The sequence below is a fragment of the Littorina saxatilis genome, linkage group LG15, assembly GCF_037325665.1.
Source record: "Littorina saxatilis isolate snail1 linkage group LG15, US_GU_Lsax_2.0, whole genome shotgun sequence".
Lineage (NCBI taxonomy): Eukaryota > Metazoa > Mollusca > Gastropoda > Littorinimorpha > Littorinidae > Littorina > Littorina saxatilis.
Genome location: NC_090259.1, coordinates 13,063,182 through 13,087,114, shown reverse-complemented (window position 1 = coordinate 13,087,114; position 23,933 = coordinate 13,063,182). Strand labels below are relative to the sequence as shown.

At 43.0% G+C, this 23,933-nt stretch overlaps 2 protein-coding genes across 10 annotated transcripts in view; both read right to left on the bottom strand.

The window, feature by feature from the left end:
* The window catches only part of LOC138948610 (neuralized-like protein 4), a 197,164-nt gene extending 192,576 nt beyond the window's left edge, over nucleotides 1–4,588 (bottom strand). For 3 of the 8 annotated variants that reach the window (XM_070320170.1, XM_070320169.1, XM_070320178.1), the window contains exons 1-3: nucleotides 3,352–4,588; nucleotides 1,332–2,438; nucleotides 609–755 (exon numbers count right to left, since the gene is read on the bottom strand). In XM_070320170.1, coding sequence (XP_070176271.1) covers nucleotides 609–755; nucleotides 1,332–2,417 — 1,233 coding nt within the window. In that variant the 5' untranslated portion in view covers nucleotides 2,418–2,438; nucleotides 3,352–4,588. Of the gene's footprint in view, nucleotides 1–608; nucleotides 756–1,331; nucleotides 2,439–2,881; nucleotides 3,287–3,351 lie in introns of those variants that run through there. The other 5 variants (XM_070320167.1, XM_070320171.1, XM_070320172.1 and 2 more) reach the window with 5 other exon arrangements.
* LOC138948613 (tripartite motif-containing protein 2-like) overlaps nucleotides 1–13,473 on the bottom strand; it is a 39,269-nt gene extending 25,796 nt beyond the window's left edge. Inside the window, exons 1-6 of one of the 2 annotated variants that reach the window (XR_011450039.1) lie at nucleotides 13,298–13,420; nucleotides 10,960–12,060; nucleotides 9,660–9,803; nucleotides 8,013–8,219; nucleotides 6,925–7,101; nucleotides 5,617–6,017 (exon numbers count right to left, since the gene is read on the bottom strand). Coding sequence is in view for 1 of the 2 variants with exons in the window: in XM_070320181.1 (XP_070176282.1) it covers nucleotides 9,660–9,803; nucleotides 10,960–12,039 (1,224 nt within the window). In the remaining variant the exon portion in view is untranslated. Of the gene's footprint in view, nucleotides 1–5,616; nucleotides 6,018–6,924; nucleotides 7,102–8,012; nucleotides 8,220–9,659; nucleotides 9,804–10,959; nucleotides 12,061–13,297 lie in introns of those variants that run through there. The other variant, XM_070320181.1, reaches the window with a different exon arrangement.
* Between the last annotated feature and the right edge of the window lie 10,460 nt (nucleotides 13,474–23,933).

Genomic DNA, 23,933 nt, shown 5'->3' with positions numbered 1-23,933 from the left:
AGGGGAGTCAGACAGGCAAAAGGGGTTTGGTGAGAGATTTAACACGTGAAGGGGAGTCAGACAGAGAAACAGAGACAGACAGAGACAGACAGAGACAGACACACATACATACAATGGATAATAATCAGACAGAGAAACAAACAGAGATGGACATACAGGGACAGAAAACATACATAGATAACCAAAGATACATAAGCAGACAATTCAAAGAATAGAAAAACTGAGATTCATAATCCAACAAACAAATCGAACCAGTCTAACACAGACACACAGACATTAAAAGATAGACTAACTGAGACAGACAAACAGACATTAAAAGATAGACTAACTGAGACAGACACACAGACATTAAAAGATAGACTAACTGAGACAGACAAACAGGGATACATCATAAGACAGACAGACAGACAGACACAAATCGAGGGACAGAGAGAAAGAGAGATAGACACAGAAAGAGTGAGACAAAAATAGAGTGTGTGTGTGTGTGTGTGTGTGTGTGTGTGTGTGTGTGTGTGTGTGTGTGTGTGTGTGTGTGTGCGTGCGTGCGTACGTACGTGCGTGCGTGTGTGTGTGTGTGTGTGGGGGGGGTGATGCTGCGGGTCCCTCACCTGATACAACATGCCTGCCAACATAGGGTCACGTGACATCACAATACCGTACCAAATGTCAGACGACGTCCTTTGAGCTGTCTGATTGTCGTTACTCAGTCTGATCTTCTGTCCGTGGTTGTCATGGAAACGAAGAATGGGCAAATCCTGTATTCAAGAGCGAAAAAGAGAAATTAAGCAGATACACAAAAGATCTACACTGACTAGAACATTTGTAATGTTCGATCATTAAGACAAAATGAAAGCCATTTCTCAGAAAACTGCTGCTCTCTCTGGATTGGACACATACAATGTTTACTGATTTACTGGTGATGTAGAAAAGACATTTCTCTCAATACAGTGAAATAAATTACCTTTCCTTATACGAAACGGAACAGTTCTCATGCACAGAGTTTAACACACCAAAGCTTGATGTGCAAGAAATAGACTCCTGTCCATACCGAGCGGAGATGACAAACATGCTCATTGGAGCTTCCTGGTCACTGTGACGCTACTTACCCTCACTGATCAGTGGGTGTAAGCACTTTACGTGAATTCTTAGCAGACCACCAGCTGTGTGAGTGAGCGCTCTATCTTACGCTTCTATTTTACAAATTGGTGCTGCAAAAAATCCAGCAAACTCCCCATTGTAAAACCTTTACAATTCCAAAAATAACCCAGAATACCTGTTTGAAATAGAGAATCAAGACTTGAAAAAAACTGCTTTGATTGAGTTCTACGTACCTGTACCTGTACCAGGCGCAGCGTTGACAGCTCCTGTACAATGCGTGACACAGCTTGTGCGTCAAAGGTTACCATAGGGATGTCCTTGACATCTGAAGGCAGGGTCGATGTAAGGTCAAGGCCGTGAACGCGAGTCCCCATCTGTGACGCCATTTTGCCGAGAGAGCCGAGGGTGGGAAAGCCTTCAGCACGCTGCACTATGACTCTGTGTGTGGTCACCTTGCCTTTTCGCTGCACAAAGATTGTCTTTACTTGGATCATGTTGTCCTTGACGTCACAGCTCGTGCTGAGTGCGAGCTCTCTCAGACGATGGCGACACTCCTTTACGGATTTCTCCAAGCGATCGCAGGCCGCCTCTACCTCAGCAACAGTGGCCTGGGTGCGTTTGTCAATCTCTTGGAGGTCCTTGTCCAGTCCTGCGATGGCTTGTTCCAGTTCTGCCTCTCCTTTGGTTAAAATGTCTGCCAACTCGGACATCAGCTTACGCGCCTCCACCATCTTAGTTTCTAGGTTAGTCACATCCGGGCACTGGCGGTGGCTGGTTGACGCGCACAGCCAGCAGACAGACGCCCCGTGCGTGGGGCAGTACACTTCACTGACCCTGTCGTCATGGACTTGACAGGTGGCGGGGCGCTTAGCGGCCAGTGTTTCCGCCGTCAGGGAGCTCAGGCTTTCAATCGTGTGATGTTTGGTCGCTGACTGTTTCTTGTGCAATGTGCTGCACATTTGGCAGAACATATCGGAACAGTTGATGCAGACATCCACCGCCGCCTTGTCGACACACACACAACACTCGTGTTGCTTAGAAAGCACACGGTCCGCTTCAACCAAGGCCGCCATCGCAAAGTCACACGGAAACCCGTCAGCGATGTCTTCAAAGCTCTTACCCTTGTGCTGCTTGGGATCCACGATTTCACATCTGCACAGGGGGCAGTTGGCTTCCGGTTGTGCGTTTAACCACGTGACCAGACAGTCCCGACACAGAAGATGGCCGCAAGGGAGGATTCTGGGAAGTGTGAAATGTTCATGGCATACTGTACACTCCATGTCACTGGGTGCTACGGTCGTTACAGCTGCCGTTGCCATGGTGATCGCTTTGTTTGCGCCCTGCAATGTAAACGGTACATCAGTGGAAAAAGAAAAGACAGCAAATCCTGTTTACACAAAACATGTACGCCATACAATTCAACTAATCTCGAGATATCACGATTCATTAAATTGGTCTTCTATGTACGACTCTTTCCCTCTTTTCGCATCGTCTTGGGTTTGGATTTCAATGAGTGTCGGTCACATGTTTACCAGATTGAGGAGGACAGTCTTTATACTGTATTTAAAAACATGTATAAAAATATTTTTTTAAAGTTAAATAAGCATTAGTCGGCGAGTTTGTGTTAATAGTATAAACCAGATGTTTGTTTGTTTGTTGTTTTTTGCTGCTGTTTCTATGGAAATGTGCGCGACAAAGAAGGGTCTAGGGATAATTAGAACGAAAAGGGATGGATAAGAGGTGAAAGAAAAATATGGACATGAGCTGCTACTTCAGTACTTACACTGGCCTAAGAGAGACAACTTGCACCAACGACAACTAGGTCTGACATGTCAAGGGGATTAGTTGCCTCCCTTGGATCAACCAGGAAGTGAAGCAATTCACACAGACACAGAGAAATGAATGTGTGTGCTAGAATTCCAACTCTGCATTACCAAAGTAAATCATGCCCACAGTGATAATCATGAAGCAGTCACAAACATGTTACACGACGAAAGTATCACCAGTGCTCGATGTTATATCTTGTTCTTTGTTCAGCGCACGTAGCCAGATGTAGGCCTAGCCTACAGTGTTAGTGGTCGACATTTCTGGGAAAGGGAAACCGAAAATAGCTGCACAGTGACAACACAGACACTTCTAAAGCTTAAATAACACCTACATTTTCCCGCTGACTGATTTAGTTCTGACAGGTAGTAAGCGGTATCACGACGTGTTTACCTGATCGACAACATGAAGCGTAGAAATGAAACTTACCGAATAAACTGAATGAAACAGCTACACACTAGTCTGATCCGCCCACAGTGACACGCTGGCGAGCTCTGCGCGGGTAGCAGTGTGTGTGTTTCTCTCTTGTTCGGGGCGCCCCGGCCTCAGATCACGTGACACGCTATGAATAGACTGATCAACAGAATGTGCACTGTTTGTAATGGTGCATGTGTACGTATGCGTTGTTTTCTTCTTTATTCATAAACATTCCATTGTGGTTTCAATGTGTCTTTACTCAGTGTACACTGAGTGAGTGTCGAGAAAACTATTTGTGTGACGACAATGGAATGATTTTTGTTTGATTTAGTGAGCAGATGAGGTTGTTCCTTTTCGTAGTGTAACTGTACTATGTTAGTCAACAGTTGCGGTTGTCTCTGTTCATTGCTTTGCTGTAGTTTTAGTGAACAGTTATAGTTGTACCTCTACCTATATTTATTGTTGTTTTAGTATATTTTTGGGGGGAGGGGAAATTGCAAAGGCAAAACAAAAGCACAAACTGTGGTTTATTGTATTTCCTACAGACGAGTAGGAGTTAGTAGATTCGGGAGTTACTGCCTTTGGAATATTTGGTCCAGACTAGTGTTTCGTATTCTTAGACCTAAATAAAAGTATATGTTGGTTTAGGGTAACCCGACCGACCCTATTTTTTTCCCGCCGACCCTAACACTTTTTTTTTCATTTCTAAAAAATAAAATAAATAAAAAAGGCACATTTTGCGAACCATACCAAGACTAAGGGAAGTAACCTCCTTTATAATTAACTAAATGTAAGAAAAAAAATAAAAATGAATAAAAAGCCTACTCTCGATCTTTTTTGGACACGTTACCCTAAACCAACATATATTTTCATTTGGCCTGACCATTATCGTTACAATCAAAACTGGACACACGTAGACATTCAACAACTGTGACGCATGCATGGCCGTCGTGGAATGTTGAAGATCTGTTGATAAAGCCTGGTTGTACCAAGTTCACAACAAAGTGTGGTTGTTCAAGTCAGTGATGCGTGAATTGGGCTGTTGTTGGCCACAGAGATTAACGGTTGTTTACGTTTCTAGTTGTCAGATGATGAAGGTGTTGTTTGTTGTTATACTGAAAGCTGATTCTTTACACCTAGCCTCGTTCCCACTATCATCCGCTCCCTCTTCTTCCAAACCCAATACTACCCGTCAAATTCGTGCGTATCCCTTCAGTCAGTCTTGATCCTTTTTCGCATAATGCTCAATATCTGTCAATCTTTCTTCCCCCCCCCCCCCCCCCCCCGCCCCGTTTTTCATCTAGTTCCTCTCAAAAAGTCTGCCTCTCTTTTTTTCCCCTCTCTCTTTCTATTTTCCCATTAAGTTGACCATTGTCATATACAGACACACGCAAAGACAAACATTTCTACATAACAAAGACAGACAACTAAATGTTTATGTCTTGTTGCTCTTAATGTCTTCTTTGGTGCATGTTCTTTATGTCCTCTTTCTGTTTCCTTCCGCTACAGTGATGTTGATCTTACGACTTCGTGATGATGATGATGTAGCGTGTTTATAAAGAAATACTTTTAACAAAACAAGAGTGGAGAATATAGGCATTGAACAGAGAGATCGGACAGTGCGGAAAGGAACCAACACGTGCGTCGCGCTCCAGTTAACAGATGTATGTTTTTCTTCAAGGCGTGTGCAGAATACAACAAAGTCACATTTTTGCTCTGCGTGGCTACAAAGGAGCTGCTTCTATTGACGCAATGTGTGACGATGTGTACATACTTAACTATTACTGACCGAATACAGCCAGTGAGAGTTCCTTTTGTGGAAAAGAATATGGTTTCTGGATTGTTTTGTTAGAAAAGGTTTGTCTGTGTGTGTGTGTGTGTGTGTGTGTGTTTGTGTGTGTGTGTGTGTGTGTGTGCGTGCGTGTGTGTGTGTGTGTGTGCGCGTGTGTGTGTGTGTGTGTGTGCGTGCGTGCGTGCGTGCGTGCGTGTGTGTGTGTGTGTGCGCGTGCAGGGTGTGTGTGTGTGTGCGTGCGTGCGTGCGTGTGTGTGTGTGTGTGTGTGTGTGTGTAAGTGTGTGTGTGCGTGCGTGCGTGTGTGTGTGTGTGAAAAAGAGAAAGAGAGGGACGAGGAGAGAGAGATGGGGCGGGGTGGTAGGCTAGGGAGAGCGAGAGAACATTGGGTGGTTTTTTGTCTTGTTAAAGTGCAATTAAAACGTTTCTGACATTCAAGGACATATTCAGATTTACTGCTCACGTGATATAGCACAAATGCCCACAAAGTTGTAAAAATACACATTGTATTGATCATCGAAATCCTGAGTATAATCATTTCTTAGAAAACAGGAATAGTTAACGTGTTTGTCGCCCTAATAAATACATTTCCATCAACTAATCTCACGGACATAAAACGTGTCATGAAAATCATGTAAAACTCAAAACGTTTCTGTTATTCCTTGGGTGATTTTATGACGCCTTCCAAAACATAAAAAAAAATAATTACTTGTATTTTGCTTTCAAATTGAAATGTCAAAAAGCTATTTCCAAAAAGCAAAACGAAACATAGATTGTATGAAAAACTGCTTATGACCCAGTATGACAGCGCTAGAGAGTAAATTGATGGCAAGGTCTGCATTGCCTGACGTGTACTTAAGGAACTGACGTCACTGGCAGAGCTGTCACCTGAAAAGATGGGATATAACAATTAAAATCATAATTTGTTAAAATCTGAGATGGGAGAAAGAAGGAGTAATAAATGTATTAAATAAAAAGAAGTACATAATAGTGTATCTCTCAGCGTTTGCTCTGTTAACTAACTTATATAAAAAGAAAAAGCATTGAATCTGTAGCCTGCAAAAATCCTTGTCCATGAAATTCTTAATTGAGACATTAAGTAGAGTCTTACATAGTACAGCAGTAGGAGACAGTATAACATGCAGCAATCCTGTTCACAAACAGGTCTAAACTGAAACAAGTTTTCTATACTAGAAGGAAACAATATATCATGCAACCTTCTCGTTTACATACAGACATCAACAACAAAAACTGCAATTAATAATCTAAATGGAAAGAATTTTTGACTTCAGACACTAATGGTCATAAACAAGTCAGCTAAAGACAGGGATTACTACTATCATGCTCTTGATCGAGTCACAACTTCGGTTCGACATAAGTCTGTTGCTGAATTAGGAACGGTCTTTAGCTGAAAGTTACAGTCACAGCAGAGAGAAACAAGGTCAAAGCTTGATGTCATTTTCCCTAAAGAAACTTCCAGATTTTCACGATTATATAGTTTGTTTGTTTGTTGTTTTTGCGTGTTTGTGTGTGTGTGTGTGTGGGGGGGTGTTATTTGGTTGTTGTAAGTTTCGATTGTGGTGTCATTAAAACAAACTCAAAGTTCACTTAACATAAGACAGCAAAAAGGTATAGTATTTAATCTGCAGAAATAAACTCGTTTAACATCAGATGAAAGCTAAATCAGGCTTCATTAACAATTTGTTCATTAATGCTCGATCAGCTCGATACATTCATAACAGTTCTTCTACAGAATCATTTCACGCAACAGGAAAATGTAAAGAAAGAAGTGAACCTTTGTGCATCTTGAAACCAAGTCAAACATGAAGTAGCAGGGTGTAGGTATGTCAGGGGCGACAACCCCTTGGTGCTTGCCGTCAACATAGAGGTGCAGACTTCTGTCCGTGTCCACTGCCAGTCCCACCTTACTGCCCACTGCTAACTCGTCCAGTACTGACCGCTGTTGTTTTTTCTGCAACACAGTGTTGTCAGAATAACGCAGTGACTGCTTGTTTGATCGAGTTTCTTGTCTTCTGCATCATGGTTTTTCTCTGTGATTTACTCAACCAACTTGTTTGCAAACTATCAAGTTGTACATACATATGCCGTCAATGTGTCACCAAGGCCATGGTCGCAATTTCAGCCTTGAGACATACGAAGAGAGAGAAACAAGCAGAGATGCAGACAGAAACACATATCGTCGTCGTCCTGCCATGGATATTTAGCGTAACTCGATTGTTCGCGATTTTGATGTTTTTTATGCTTAAGACTAGGTAAATCATTTTCAACGAGAAACATTCTCTAAAATACAATGGAAAATACAGGATTCAACATTATCTTATCTTTCTATCCATACCAGGTACACATATAAACTCAATTTCATTATATATATAATCAGTTTTGGCCTTCTGCTGAAAAGCTGTCTAAAATTAGTTCTGCCAAAGTTCCATGACGACGTCGATATTCAAAACAAGAGAGAAGCTGTCTAAAATTAGTTCCGCCAAAATTCCATGACGACTTCGATATTCAAAACAAGAGAGAGGATGCTTAGACGTGTGTGTGTGTGTGTGTGTGTGTGTGTGTGTGTGTGTGTGTGTGTGTGTGTGTGTGTGTGTATGTGTGTGTCTGTCTGTCTGTGTGTGTTTCTGTGTGTGTGTGTTTCTGTGTGTGTGTGTGTGTGTGTGTGTGTGTGTGTGTGTGTGTGTGTGTGTGTGTGTGTGTGTGTCAGTCTGTCTGTCCATCGTTTAAACTGCTTGTTTTGAAAGCAAACCAGAAAATAACAAATGAACGAAGCTTAATACTATAATTCCAAGGATGATATTAGAATAGATGAAAGCAAAAGCATATAACAAGACTGAAACGATGCAGCAAAAGCACACCAACCAGCCTGGTAGCCACACAGCACAACAGTCACCACACGTGTCAACAGCTCACCGTGTCACCAAAGATGTGGACATCGTAAGGCGTGACACACAGCGCTGCAGGGTGGGGATAAAAGAAGGTGTCAGGCAAGGTGAAGGTGTCAGGACTCTTGGTCACCACGCCCAGGAAGGTGCCACTGTAAGTGTTGTTTACCTCGTTTATCTGTACCTGTCACACACACACACACACACACACACACACACACACACACACACACACACACACACACACACACACACACAGACATACACACACACACACAGACATACACACAATCACGTACATATAAACACACACACACACACACACATAGATACACACACACACGTACACACACACACACATTTTAAAAACATTTACAGTATGAACGAGTATATACGTGCATTCGGCCAATATCATGAGCAGTCTGATAAACAAGACAAAACAAATACCGTTGTGTAGAGAACTGTTTAAAGCAAACGGGTGATTGTGAAATTACACACAAGTGTTGGGGGGGGGGGGGGGGGTAGGGTGTGGAGGAATGAGGGGCAGACCGAGCGACAGGCAAAAGGGGTTTGGTGAGAGATTTAACACGTGAAGGGGAGTCGGACAGGCAGAAGGGGTTTGGTGAGAGATTTAACACGTGAATGGGAGTCAGACAGGCAAAGGGGGTTTGGTGAGAGATTTAACACGTGAAGGGGAGTCAGACAGGCAAAAGGGGTTTGGTGAGAGATTTAACACGTGAAGGGGAGTCAGACAGGCAAAAGGGGTTTGGTGAGAGATTTAACACGTGAAGGGGAGTCAGACAGACAAAAGGGGTTTGGTGAGAGATTTAACACGTGAAGGGGAGTCAGACAGAGAAACAGAGACATACAGAAACATACAGAGACAGACAGAGACATACAGAGACAGACAGAGACAGACAGAGACAGACAGACAGACAGAGACAGACAGAGACAGACAGAGACAGACAGAGACAGACAGAGACAGACAGAGACAGACAGAGACAGACAGAGACAGACAGAGACAGACAGAGACAGACACACATACATACATGGATAATAATCAGACAGAGAAACAAACAGAGATGGACATACAGGGACAGAAAACATACATAGATAACCAAAGATACATAAGCAGACAATTCAAAGAATAGAAAGACTGAGATTCATAATCCAACAAACAAATCGAACCAGTCTAACACAGACACACACACATTAAAAGATAGACTAAATGAGACAGACACACAGACATTAAAAGATAGACTTACTGAGACAGACACACACACATTAAAAGATAGACTAACTGACACAGACAAACAGGGATACATCATAAGACAGACAGACACAAATCGAGGGACAGAGAGAAAGAGAGATAGACACAGAAAGAATGAGACAAAAATAGAGTGTGTGTTTGTGTGTGTGTGTGTGTGTGTGTGTGTGTGTGTGTGTGTATGTATGTGTGTGTGTGTGTGTGTGTGTGTGTGTGTGTGTGTGTGTGTGTATGTGTGTGTGTGTGTGTGTGTGTCACAGTGTGTGTACGTACGTGCGTGCGTGCGTGCGTGCGTGCGTGCGTGTGCGTGTTTTCTGTGTGTGTGGGGGTGCATGCGTGATTCTGGGGGTCCCTCACCTGATACAACATGCCTGCCAACATAGGGTCACGTGACATCACAATACCGTCCCTAGAGTCTGACGTCCTGTGAGCTGTCTGGTGGTCGTTACTCAGCCTGATCTTCTGTCCGTGGTTGTCATGGAAACGAAGAGTAGGCAAATCCTGTATTCAAGAGCGAAAAAAGAGAAATTAAGCAGATACACAATAAATCTATACTGACTAGAACATTTTCGATATGAAGACAAAATGAAAGCCATTTCTCAGAAAACTGCTGCTCTCTCTGGGTTGGACACATACAATGTTTACTGATTTACTGGTGATGTAGAAAAGACATTCCTCTCAATACAGTGAAATAAATTACCTTTCCTTATACGAAACGGAACAGTTCTCATGCACAGAGTTTAACACACCAAAGCTTGATGTGCAAGAAATAGACTCCTGTCCATACCGAGCGGAGATGACAAACATGCTCATTGGAGCTTCCTGGTCACTGTGACGCTACTTACCCTCACTGATCAGTAGCAAGGCTGTACATTGTGACGCTACTTACCCTCACTGATCAGTAGCAAGGCTGTACATTGTGACGCTACTTACCCTCACTGATCAGTAGCAAGGCTGTACATTGTGACGCTACTTACCCTCACTGATCAGTAGCAAGGCTGTACATTGTGACGCTACTTACCCTCACTGATCAGTAGCAAGGTTGTACATTGTGACGCTACTTACCCTCACTGATCAGTAGCAAGGCTGTACATTGTGACGCTACTTACCCTCACTGATCAGTAGCAAGGCTGTACATTGTGACGCTACTTACCCTCACTGATCAGTAGCAAGGCTGTACATTGTGACGGTACTTACCCTCACTGATCGGTAGCAAGGCTATACATTGTGACGCTACTTACCCTCACTGATTAGTAGCAAGGCTGTACATTGTGACGCTACTTACCCTCACTGATCAGTAGCAAGGCTGTACATTGTGACGCTACTTACCCTCACTGATCAGTAGCAAGGCTGTACATTGTGATTGCCTCGGCTTCAAGCTGCGCCGCACCTCTTCTTCCGCCCGACAAACACATAGTCTATTTCACTGTGTTACATTTGCTGCTATGGGTGTAAGCACTTCACGTGAATTCTTAGCACACCACCAGCTGTGTTAGTGAGCGCTCTATCTTACGCTTCTATTTTATAAATTGGTGCTGCAAAAATCCAGCAAACTCCCCATTGTAAAACATTTTCAATTCCAAAAATAACCAAGAATACCTGTTTGAACTAGAAAATCAAGGTTGAAAAAAAGCTGCTTTGATTAAGTTCTACGTACCTGTACCAGGCGCAACGTTGACAGCTCCTGTACAATACGTGACACAGCTTGTGCGTCAACGGTCACCTTAGAGATGTCCTTGACATCTGGCGGCAAGGTGGATGTAAGGTCAAGGTCGTGAACGCGAGTCCCCATTTGTGACGCCATTTTGCCGAGAGAGCCGAGGGTGGGAAAGCCTTCAGCACGCTGCACTATGACTCTGTGTGTGGTCACCTTGCCTTTTCGCTGCACAAAGATTGTCTTTACTTGGATCACTTTGTCCTTGACGTCACAGCCCATGCTGAGTGCCAGCTCTCTCAGACGATGGCGACACTCCTTTACGGATTTCTCCAAGCGATCGCATGCCGCCTCTACCTCAGCAACAGTGGCCTGGGTGCGTTGGTCAATCTCTAGGATGTCCTTGTCCAGTACTGCGATGGCTTCTGCCAGTTCTCTCTCTCCCCTACTCAAAATGGCCGCTAGGTCGGCCAGCGCGGAACGCGCCTCCGCCATTTTGCTCTCCAGTTTCGTCACATCCGGGCACTGGCGGTGGTCCGCGGTGGCGCAAAACAAGCAGATGGAAACGCCGTGCGTGGGGCAGTACAGTTTGGACACTTCGTCGTCATGGACTTGACAGGTGGCGGGGCGCTTAGCGGCCAGTGTTTCCGCCGTCAGGGAGCTCAGGCTTTCAATCGTGTGATGTTTGGACATGGACTGTTTTGAGTGAACATGACTGCAAGACGCGCAGAACATGTCGGAACAGTTGATACAGACATCCACCGCCGCCTTGTTGACACACACACAACACTCGTGTTGCTTAGAAAGCACACGGTCCGCTTCAACCATGGCCGCCATCGCAAAGTCAGTTGGAAACCCGTCAGCGATGTCTTCAAAGCTCTTACCCTTGTGCTGCTTGGGATCCACGATTTCACATCTGCACAGGGGGCAGTTGGCTTCCGGTTGTGAGTGTAACCACGTGACCAGACAGTCCCGACACAGAAGATGGCCGCAAGGGAGGATTCTGGGAAGTGTGAAATGTTCATGGCATACTGTACACTCCATGTCACTGGGTGCTACGGTCGTTACAGCTGCCGTTGCCATGGTGATAGCTGTGTTTGCGCCCTGCAATGTAAACGGTACATCAGTGGAAAAAGAAAAGACAGCAAATCCTGTTTACACAAAACATGTACGCCATACAATTCAACTAATCTCGAGATATCACGATTCATTAAATTGGTCTTCTATGTACGACTCTTTCCCTCTTTTCGCATCGTCTTGGGTTTGGGTTTCAATGAGTGTCGGTCACATGTTTACCAGATTGAGGAGGACATACTTTATACTGTATTTAAAAACATGTTATACTGTACAATATGAAAAAAAGTTAAATAAGCATTAGTCGGCGAGTTTGTGTTAATAGTATAAACCAGATGTTTGTTTGTTTGTTGTTTTTTGCTGCTGTTTTCTACTCAAAATTGGAAATGGGCGCGACAAAGAAGGGGTCTAGGGATAATTAGAATGAAAAGGGATAGATAGGAGGGGAGAACACACGCACACACACACACACACACACACACACACACACACACACACACACACACACACACACACACACACACACACAAACACCTTCAAATGGAAACAGTCTACAGAGCACAGACCAATGCTCTACATCGTGCACAGGCAGCAACAAGCTACACAGAACAGACTGTTAAAACACAATAAGCACACACAAAATAGGCACACAATGCAGACCTGAGAGCATGAACTTAAATTGAAACAAATCTGGTTAGTTTAACACAACAAAATCCGTCGTCCTCTTATCAATAGCAGGTGTGGAGTGGACAGAAGAATATGGACATTAGCTGCTACTGGAGTACTTACACTGGTCTAAGAGAGACAACTTGCACCAACGACAACTATAGGTCTGACATGCCAAAGGGATTAGTTGCCTCCCTTGGATAAACCAGGAAGTGAAGCGATGCACACAGACACCGAGAATAGAATCTGTGTGCTAAACTTTAAACTCCAATTCACCAAAGTAAATCATGCCGACAGTGTTCATCATGAAGCAGTCACAAACATGTAACACGACGAAAGTATCACCAGTGCTCGATGTTCAATCTTGTCCTTTTTTTCAGCGCAGGTAGCCAGAATGATGTAGCCTACAGTATTATTAATCGACATTTCTGAGAAATGGAAACCGAAAATAGCTGCACTGTGACAACACAGACACTATGCTTTTCGCAAGGTTAAATAACATGTACACTAACTTGCTGACTGATTTAGTTTTGACAGGCAGTAAGCGGTATCGCGACGTGTTTACCTGATCGACAACATGAAGCGTAGAAATTAAACTTACCGAACGAACTGAAAGAAACAGCTACACACTAGTCTGATCCGCCCACAGTGACACTCTGGCGAGCTCTGCGCGGGTAGCAGTGTGTGTGTCTCTTGTTCGGGGCGTCCCGGCCTTAGGTCACGTGACAAGTTATGACTAGACTGATCAAAAGAATGTGCACTGTTTGTAATGGTGCATGTGTACGTAGCTTTCATGCACAAACAAATTAAAGGCCTTGTTTTCTTCTTTATTCATAATAATTTGATTCTGATTTTAAATGTGTCTTTAATGCAGAATGAGTGAGTGGTTTTGTTTGTTTTAGTCAGCAGTTGAGGTTGTACCTTTTCATGGATTTACTTATGTTCGAGTGAACAGTTGAGTTGTAACTTACCCCCCGCGGGTTAGGGGGAAGAATTTACCCGATGCTCCCCATCATGTCGTAAGAGGCGACTAACGGATTCTGTTTCTCTGTTTACCCTTGTTATGTGTTTCTTGTATAGAATATAGTCAATTTTTGTAAATATTTTAGTCAAGCAGTATGTACGAAATGTTAAGTCCTTTGTACTGGAAACTTGCATTCTCCCAGTAAGGTAATATATATTGTACTACGTTGCAAGCCCCTGGAGCAAATTTTTGATTAATGCTTTTGTGAACAAGAAACAATTGACAAGTGGCTCTATCCCATCTCCCCCCTTTCCCCGTCGCGATATAACCTTCGTGGTTGAAAACGACGTTAAACACCAAATAAAGAAAAAGTTGTAACTTTTCAGTTATTTACTGTTGTTTTAGTCGACAGTTGAGGTGTTTTGTCAGTCTCCCTGCCATGCAATGTCTCTCTTTGTTATTGTGTGAGAAGGGCGGGGCAGAGTGTGAAGAGTGTTACAGTTAAACACACACACGCACACACACACACGCGCGCACACACACACACACACACACACACACACACACACACACACACACACACACACTCTCACTCACTAACACACACACACACACACACACACACACACACACACACACACACACACACACACACACACACACACACACACACACACGCCAATTCACAACACATGCACATACGTACATACACACGCAAGCATGCACACTAACCAAGATACGCACTTGATGTGTATTTTGAATAATTTAAATTCCGCTTTTAAGGTTTCTTGGGCATGAACCCAGAATATCTTCCAACGTGTACATGGTGTTCAAGCTGCATACACCAGTGTGTCAAGAAACAGAACTTAATATTTTCTTCCTCGAGAATGTTGCTGCCCATCACTTACATACAACAACTAAATGAACTGTTCGTCCTGTTGTGTGCCACTCCCACTCCCCCCCACCCTCCCCCCACCCACTCCCTCCCCACCCTCCCCCACCCACTCCCCCCCACCCTCCCACCCACCCCCCCTTCCCCCCTGTTAACCCCTTCGCACTAAGGGCTCGTTGCCCAAAGCAAATAAACTATTCTGAGCTTTGAGCTCTTAAATTCAAATGAGAAACAAGATCGGTAATTGACGTTTCCAAAATCAAACAAACATTGGCACAAACGGAGTGACGGCCCTTAGCTTGAAGACCTGTCTTCCTATGATAAATCAGTAAAGTATAATGTGAAGAGAATGTTATTAGTTAAATAACCAGAAGAAGTCTCACATACAAATGTTCGTCTGCGTGTTCCTTGCTTGTTTCTATCAGTCTGGCAAGAGTTGCAAACAAGCACGCACATATTTGTTTCAATAACTGACAAACATCAAATAATTCACTACGGCTCTAAGCAGCACACATCAGTGTGTCAAGGAACAGAGCTACAAATGTGTTCCTGCACAATACTGCTGTTCCGTGCTCACATGCAACATTTGAATAAACTGTTCTGTTGCCCCCCACCCCCACCCCCCCACCCCCCTCTCAGCCCTCCTTTGCAATAAGGACTCGTTGGCTAAAGCAAATCAACTATTCTGAGTTCTGAGCTCTTAAATTCAAATGAGAAACAGTATCAACATTAAATATCAATGAATTGACTTTTCCAAAAATCAAACAAACATTGGCGCAAACGAAGTGACGGCCCTTAGCCAAAGGTTCAGGTTTTCTCATAATGAATCAGGAAAGCAGAAAGTGAACCGAGTTTTTAAAGTTTAGTTGCCAAGACAAAATCTCTTAAAAAAAAGGTCCGTCTGCTTGTTCGTTTGTTGTTTCTATCTGACAAGAGCAAACAAGCACGCACATAATTATGTCAATACCAAACATCAAATAATTCCGTTTGTCATCATTTTCACAAGTTTTCATTTACAAACACCTGGGAAATAAATCTCATGTTCCCCATGCAATAAATCCCCGGTTACCATTGTTGCAGGAAGCAAGTTATACATGGATAATCAAAAGCAAACCCAATAGAAACGCTCGGGGATTCTTCGGCTCTTTTCATTGGCGTTTCCCCAGACCTAGACAGACGACACTGCTTTGCAAAGTTCCAAAAACAAACTGGCAAACTGGCAAAAGTAAACAAAAAACAAAACTACTTTATGAAAGGTCATAAATTCATCACAAACAAATGAAACCTAGCGATATGTTTTGTCTTCTTACAAAGTCATGGAGTGCGTGTATCGATACACAGACGTTCGGAGAAACACGAACGTCAAGTTCAAGTCAAACCAATTGACCCCTGACACAAAAATGTTGACCCGTGCACAAGACGTTGTATCGCTGAACGAAGCGCAAATAAGAAATAATAATAAAAGCAAAGAACAGAGCAACAAGATATCCAAACATCTAACAAAGCCGAGCAAGCAGAATGACAGGTCTAATGAAAAACAAAGAGGCAATGAGTCGGAAACAAGATCGCGATTCTTTCCTTTTAGACTAGGACAGATTTCAGAAAATCTAACACCCTCGGGCATTTGTGGGTAATTAATGGCAACAGGTTGTTTCTTATAGATTTGGGTGTGCTGAATCCATTTCTGCCTGTTGCCAAAGTCAAAAATGCCTATATTCGTTACTATTCAACGGTTTCCAAGATGGCCGCCATGATATCAAGAGACTACTAATTCTCAAACAAATGCTTATATCTTTGGTGTTTTTAGAGATACAGTGTTAATTTTTGGCTAGTTGGTAGATGACCGATAGGCAATAGTTGCCTTGTCAGAGTATTTGACCTTGACCTTAAGAAAGGTCACATGAGACTTGACAATATTGACTTGTACTGTTTTGTCATGTGTGCATTTTAAGTTGTCTTTTGGCAGTAAACTACTGCGAACTAATCACTAAAAATAAGTGATATTACCCAGTAGGTATTCAGCATTAAAATGAATATACATTGATCATCATTCTGACAAGGTCAAGGTCATTTTGACCCCATATTTCAGATGTGTTTAAACTTGGACGCCATCAAGATTTGCAGTGGCTCATCTGTTGTACACACTGGACATCTGATTCAACAATTACATTTCAGCAGGGGTTCAGATCAATGGTGCACAATCAACTAGGTCAAAGGTCAAGGTCAAAGGTCACTATTTGGACCATTTATTCTCAAAAACGGGGCCTAAAATAGAGATAAGCCATTTGTGAGTAATTATGGTGTGCTCTTCCCATTTCTGCTGTATGACAAAGTGTATATTTGCTAGTTTGTCCTGTATCATTAAATATTCAAAATGGCCGCCACAAGCCTGAAAACTCACCCACACACAAAAACTGACAATTCTTTAAACATAAGCACTCTGTTTATTATCAACTTTTGTTTCAACATACGTTTGTATCAATAACGTTGCATAATCAGTACAAAATTCAACAACATTTAAGATGTTATGGTATTTCTGTGGCAATTATAACACAATATACACAAATCTCAAATGGGCTAAAGCTGAATATCAGAATCTGCTGGTAGTGAGGCTCGGTGGTCTCCATACGTCCCTCAACTTCCTCAAAGCCATCGGGCGTCACATGGAGTGCTCTGGTCTTCTGGATCTGTTGGTGAACAGGTGCTGGCAGGCAAGTCCTATGTCAGAGGGATGCGAACTCATAAGTTGACCTGGCAAGCCTTGTGGAGAATACTCCTATCACAGTTGCTGCAGTACGTCCACGGCAGTGATGATGAGCTCGCACAAGAGATTGAAGACGAGATGGTTCGTGATGACACAGCAGCACTTGTACATCTTCTTGCCAACAAACGCTTCACAGACCTTGTGGACTCGTTTGCTGCTTCGCGGGCCAATCCAAACTTCCAGTTCTGGTGGGAGTACCTGAAGATGGTAGAAATTCTTCTCCAGTTCACACGCGCCAGTAGAGATGGCGACTGGAATCTGCATCTTCAAGCTTTCACGGCAATGCTCCCCTACTTCATGAGATATGATCATACCAACTATGCTCGATGGGGCACAGTCTACGTCAGTGAAATGAATCAGCTCCCCGAAGAAGTGAAGAAGGAATTTGAAGCTGGGTACTTTGTTGTGAAGAGGAGCCAGAGCAAGTTCAACCAGGTGGACCCAGATCAAAGTCAAGAATGGCTGAACGGGATTGGAAAGTCATGTGGAGGGATTGTGGGCATCACAAAGACACCGTCTGCTCTGAACCGTTGGGCCCTCTCGTTCAATCTCCGATCTCACATTGCAGGAGAAACAAGAGCAGTCTTTGGAGCAGAGGTTGACGAGAAGAGCATTCACAACGAATGCAACAAGGCCAGAAAAAGACAAGACAAAACTGATGAAGAAAAGTTGTTTGACAACCTTAAACGCTTCAAGGTTTTTTCTCTGGGTGTGCCTGAAGATCTGCAGAACATTGCATCGAAGGATCTTACAACCAAGAACATGGAAGAAAACCTGTTGACAGCACGTGAAAAAGGACAAGAACAGGTGAAAACATTTGTTCGGGAGAGACTTGTGCCCTGTGCATGTGAAGAGAGGAAAATGAAATTCCGCGATGCTCTGCCGAAGAACAAGCCTCTGACATTTGCCAGTCTGTACGAGGTGAAGCAGAAGGATGCAAAGAGTGGGAAACAAAAGACGGTCAAAGCTGACAGAAAGATTCTTCAGCGGTTGATCACGGCCTATGAAGCAGGGCGCAGTGTTGATCTTTCTGTGATCATGAAGCATGAGCTGATGCCAGTACCCCCTTCACTTGCTGAAACTGATGGCAGTTTAAGGTCAGGATCAAAAGCAAGCTTGCTTAAAATCCTCACAAGTGGTGTAAACTGTCCTCCAGGCATTGAAGCACAAGAGCTTGGAGACAAGGCAACACTTGTCGTTGATGGGCAAGCACATGTTTGTGCACTTGGAAAACCACAAGGTGCAGCTACATTTGGTGATCTTGCTGACACATTCGTCAAGTCTCTCCTTGCCCAAGGACATGCCTTTAAACGCACCGACATCGTCTTTGATCGGTATGATCAGCTGTCAATCAAAGGTGGAACAAGAAAGAAGCGGAGCAAAGGAGCTCAGCCCATCAGGAAACTGATAGAGTCTAAGGACACACCCCTGCCAGCCAAATGGGACAACTTCATGTCTCACCCTGAGAACAAAGCTGATCTGGCCAAATTTCTGTCTCGGCAACTCATCCTGCAGGCACCAGATGACAAAACTGTTGTGGTTTCCGGTGGTTTCAGTGATCCAACTCAAGTTGAGTCATCCAAGCCAGACGTGGACACGACTCCGCTAGAGGCCAGTCACGAAGAGGGTGATACACGTGTTGTTCTGCATTGTGTGAACAGCGATGCAACCAGCCTGGTTGTTTCTTCACAAGACATAGATGTAGCTGTATTGATTCTTGCACATTTTGACAAAATGAAGTGCAAGAAAGTGTGGATGAAAACTGGCACAGCAAAGCGTAGACAGTACATCCCAGCTCACAATATTGCCAAGAGACCTGACATGGAGAAGGCAAAGCTCCAGAACTTGATAGGATTCCACGCCATCACTGGCTCGGATTCCACATCTTTCCTGTCTGGCCAAGGCAAGGTATCTGGGTGGAAAGTGTTTCAGCAACATCACCAGCTGCTGGCAAATTTGGGGAAAGGGAAGCTGACAGACGACACGTCAAAAGAAGTAGAGCAGTTCGTTTGCAAGCTGTACATCTCAAACTGTGAGACTGCAGATGGTGCCAGAACCATCATGTTCCGGAAAGCCACCGCCCCAGAAAATTTGCCCCCATCCAGTGATGCTCTGAGCTTCCACATCAAGAGAGCTCATTATCAGGCCTCAGTCTGGCAACAAGCTCATGAGAAGAAGCCGAACCTGCCGCCGATTGAAAGCATGGGCTGGCAACTGAAGGATGGCGTCTTCCTCCCCGTCCTGAAAACCCTTCTGTCTGTTCCAGACGCGTGCCTAGACATCATCTTCTGCACCTGCCAGAAGCAGTGCAGCAGTGGAAGGTGCAGATGCAGAAAGGCGAAGCTACCATGCACAGCAGCGTGCAAATGCCGGGAAATGCACGAGGAGTGTCTTAACGAGTGGTGAACTGACCGTGACCCTTTGGACGTGTGTGATGTTCATTGACCTTACCATATGAAATGTGAACATTTGACATTGTTTGCTGAATGCCTGTACATAGCTGATATGTTTACCTGTTGCTGAGCTTGTTCTCAACATGTTTCGGAAGTTTTTTTCTCGTGACAGAGTATTATGGAACATTAACGTTTGTCATGCTTCAGATTTGTGTATATTGTGTTATAATTGCCACAGAAATACCATAACATCTTAAATGTTGTTGAACTGTGTACTGATTATGCAACGTTATTGAAACAAACGTATGTTGAAACAAAAGTTGATAATAAATAGAGTGGTTATGTTTAAAGAATTGTCAGTTTTTGTGTGTGGGTGAATTTTCAGGCTCGTGGCGGCCATTTTGAATATTTAATGATACAGGACAAACTAGCAAATATACACTTTGTCATACAGCAGAAATGGGAAGAGCACACCATAATTACTCACAAATGGCTTATCTCTATTTTAGGCCCCGTTTTTGAGAATAAATGGTCCAAATAGTGACCTTTGACTTTGACCTTGACCTTTGACCTAGTTGATTGTGCACCATTGATCTGAACCCCTGCTGAAATGTAATTGTTGAATCAGATGTCCAGTGTGTACAACAGATGAGCCACTGCAAATCTTGATGGCGTCCAAGTTTAAACACATCTGAAATATGGGGTCAAAATGACCTTGACCTTGTCAGAATGATGATCAATGTATATTCATTTTAATGCTGAATACCTACTGGGTAATATCACTTATTTTTAGTGATTAGTTCGCAGTAGTTTACTGCCAAAAGACAACTTAAAATGCACACATGACAAAACAGTACAAGTCAATATTGTCAAGTCTCATGTGACCTTTCTTAAGGTCAAGGTCAAATACTCTGACAAGGCAACCATTGCCTATCGGTCATCTACCAACTAGCCAAAAATTAACACTGTATCTCTAAAAACACCAAAGATATAAGCATTTGTTTGAGAATTAGTAGTCTCTTGATATCATGGCGGCCATCTTGGAAACCGTTGAATAGTAACGAATATAGGCATTTTTGACTTTGGCAACAGGCAGAAATGAATTCAGCACACCCAAATCCATAAGAATCAACCTGTTGCCATTAATTACCCACAAATGCCTACCTCTTTTTATTTAGGCCTCTTTTCGAGAATTTATCCTAGTCTATTTGCTGCGACGCAAATCTTCTGTGACCGTTGACCCAACGTAGCTTCCACATTCAATCACTGAGCTTAATATTTACAACTGAAAACCGAGGGGGTGGAATACTGAGAGGAACCTACAGAACTGTGCATACTCAAACCTGACATATCCCATGACCTGCCTCTTTGTCTCTGTTAGCTGAGGAGGTGATTATTCTGGATTATCCATCACAACCATATGAATTATCCATCACAACCGAGTCTCGATCTCACCTGTCATTGGTCATTGTCTTTGATCTCAGAGTACCATTGAATAATTTAGAGAGGTCATCGGCATATTTATCGTTAACTCGGACACTACTTTCTTTAGCAAAACGATTGAAATATTCTGCGGTATAAAAGTCGAACTCACGTTTAGCTAACGATCTACATGCATTTTAACATTGAAGAAATAAAGAAAACAACAAAGAATACACATAATCTGCTGGGGTGAAAAGAGCTGAGTGAAGATTATCAGTTGGCCGAAGCGGTAGAAGAGAGAGAGAGAGAGAGAGAGAGAGAGAGAGAGAGAGAGAGAGAGAGAGAGAGAGAGAGAGAGAGAGAGAGAGAGAGAGAGAGAGAGAGCGATAGAGACAGACAGTGATTCAAGGCGCACAACTCTAGTACTCTTCATCGGCAACCGATCATATCAATCCCAACAACAAAATCCTGATTCAAAATCCTGAGCGACGAAATAAGAATTAAACTAAAACAGTATGCTTACAGTTTTGTTCATTTGCTATCGCTTTTAGAGCATTGATTGCTAAATCTGGTTCAACAGAACAAGGCTGTCCCATCTGTCGTCTGCTGCAGATCTGTCTACAGAAATACAGGCTAAGCTTGATCAGCAATATGGAAATTGCCACTTACAAAGTTGAGATACGGTTAAAATAAAAGGTGACGAAGGAGGTCGGTTCTTGCGTGTGTTATTTTTCAATTTTAAAGTAAACAACGGTGTGTAGATTCAGGTCAGATTGAACTGAGATTGGCTTGCAATTGCAAAGTGAAACTTGTTTTTCATTGCTCATTTTCAGACCTAATATGGCTGTACATATTATATCGCAAAACATCAATACATGCACAAAAGGATTGTTAAAAACCATCCCAAAGCAAGGAAGTATCATCGGCAAACTGTGACAACAGTATTGTATCAGCCGCCACTTCTCTGCCTTTCATATTCTTGTCTCGCGAATCACAAATGACAACATATCAGCACATTTAAAAATACAAATGAATATAACAAATCGCCTTGTCTCGTAACTCTCTTTACATCAAACTATCTGGAATATTTAACTTTAACATACTTGCGTCCAGCGTCTAACATCGTTTCCGAAATGACATTTTCAAAACAATGTTTTATGTGACAGGAGAAGATACGATTTTAACAGTTTCTTCTGGGTTACAAAGCAACAACCGGTCACATGTGCTGAGAGTTTTGTTTTTTGATACACTATCACCAAGCTATTTATAAAAAAAACAAAAAAACAATGACAAAAGATTGTAAATGACAAGTATGACAGCGCTTCAGAGTAAATTGATGGCAAGATCGTAAAGAACTGACGTCACTGGCAGAGCCGTCACCTGAAAAGATGGAATACAACCATTGAAATCATAATTTTTTTTTAAAGATATACCAGTATGTGTGAAAGATGGATTGATAATTTCATTATCTCTTAGCGTTTTCTTTGTCAGCTACCTTGTAAGAAAAACATTGAATCTGCATCCTGCAACAATACTTTCTTAATGAATTTCTCAATCAAAACATAAAGTCTTCCATAGTATAGCAGTAGGAAACAGTATAACATGCAGCATTCCTGTTCACAAGCAGGTATCAGGTATCACGTGTTCAATACTAGGAGGAGACAATATATTATGCAACCTGCTCGTTTACAAGCACAAATCAATGTTAACTGGAATACAAATTCTCAATGGTATGAATGTCTGAATTACTCCAGACACTAACATGTGGCCATACACATGGCAGATACAGACAGGAACCATGCTCTTGATTCACAACTTCGGTTCAATATTAACAGCTATTGTGTTTTCAGCGTAGCAATAGGGTCCGATAATTAGACGAGACAAGTATAATGCTGACGAGTCGAAGACGAGTCGCATTATTAGCGTGGGGAGCCTGTCCAGAATTATGCTTAGACCCCAAAAAAATGGTTACAGAAAGTTTTTTTGTTGCAACGCATTTAGATAGCCTGTCTCAACATTCCCAACGAGTTATACCGTTGGCAGCCTCTGCATAACTTTTTTATGACGGTTTGATTACGTCACATATAAAAACCCTTGTTTCTGCCAATAACGCCGCAAAATTCCACTCTACGCCGCTTCATTAGCCTACCATCATCTATAAGGAACACTTTATTAAGCCGGTGGACGGACAAGGGTCAAGTGTATGTGCAGACTAAGAAACGGTATCCATGTCCCACCCCCGTGTCACCACAGTAAGACGTAAAAGACCTTGGTCATTCTGCTATTAGTGCAGTTAGCTGATTACACCTTAACACGCGCACACCTGGTTAGCACCACTCTTGTTGCTGCAAGCTTTCATTTGGAGGAAGCTACCCGAATTTCCCAGCCCTGGGATAATAAAATAATGAAAATGAAATGAACAATAACGCATTGCAATGCGTTGTTCACGTACGGACGATAAAAGAAATACGCATTCTTTAATATGACTATACCTATTCCTATCCCTTTTTCTTCTTCAGCAGAATACTTCCTAGGACGGCTTTCATTCAAAGTCATCTACAGGTGAAGAAAAGAGTGCATAACACAATAGGCCTACCGTTTGAGGAAAACATGATGGTTACGATGTTTCACTCTCGATTTCAAAAGACGGTAGAGGCGAGTTGCAGCAGCCAACACCGCGACATTCCCCACATCCAGATGTGCACTCTAGTCCGTGTTTCCTGCAACTACACCGCTTTGTGTCACAACCACTTTTGCATGTGCAGCGAATCACCTTTAACACATCGGCTGGTGCTGCCGGCA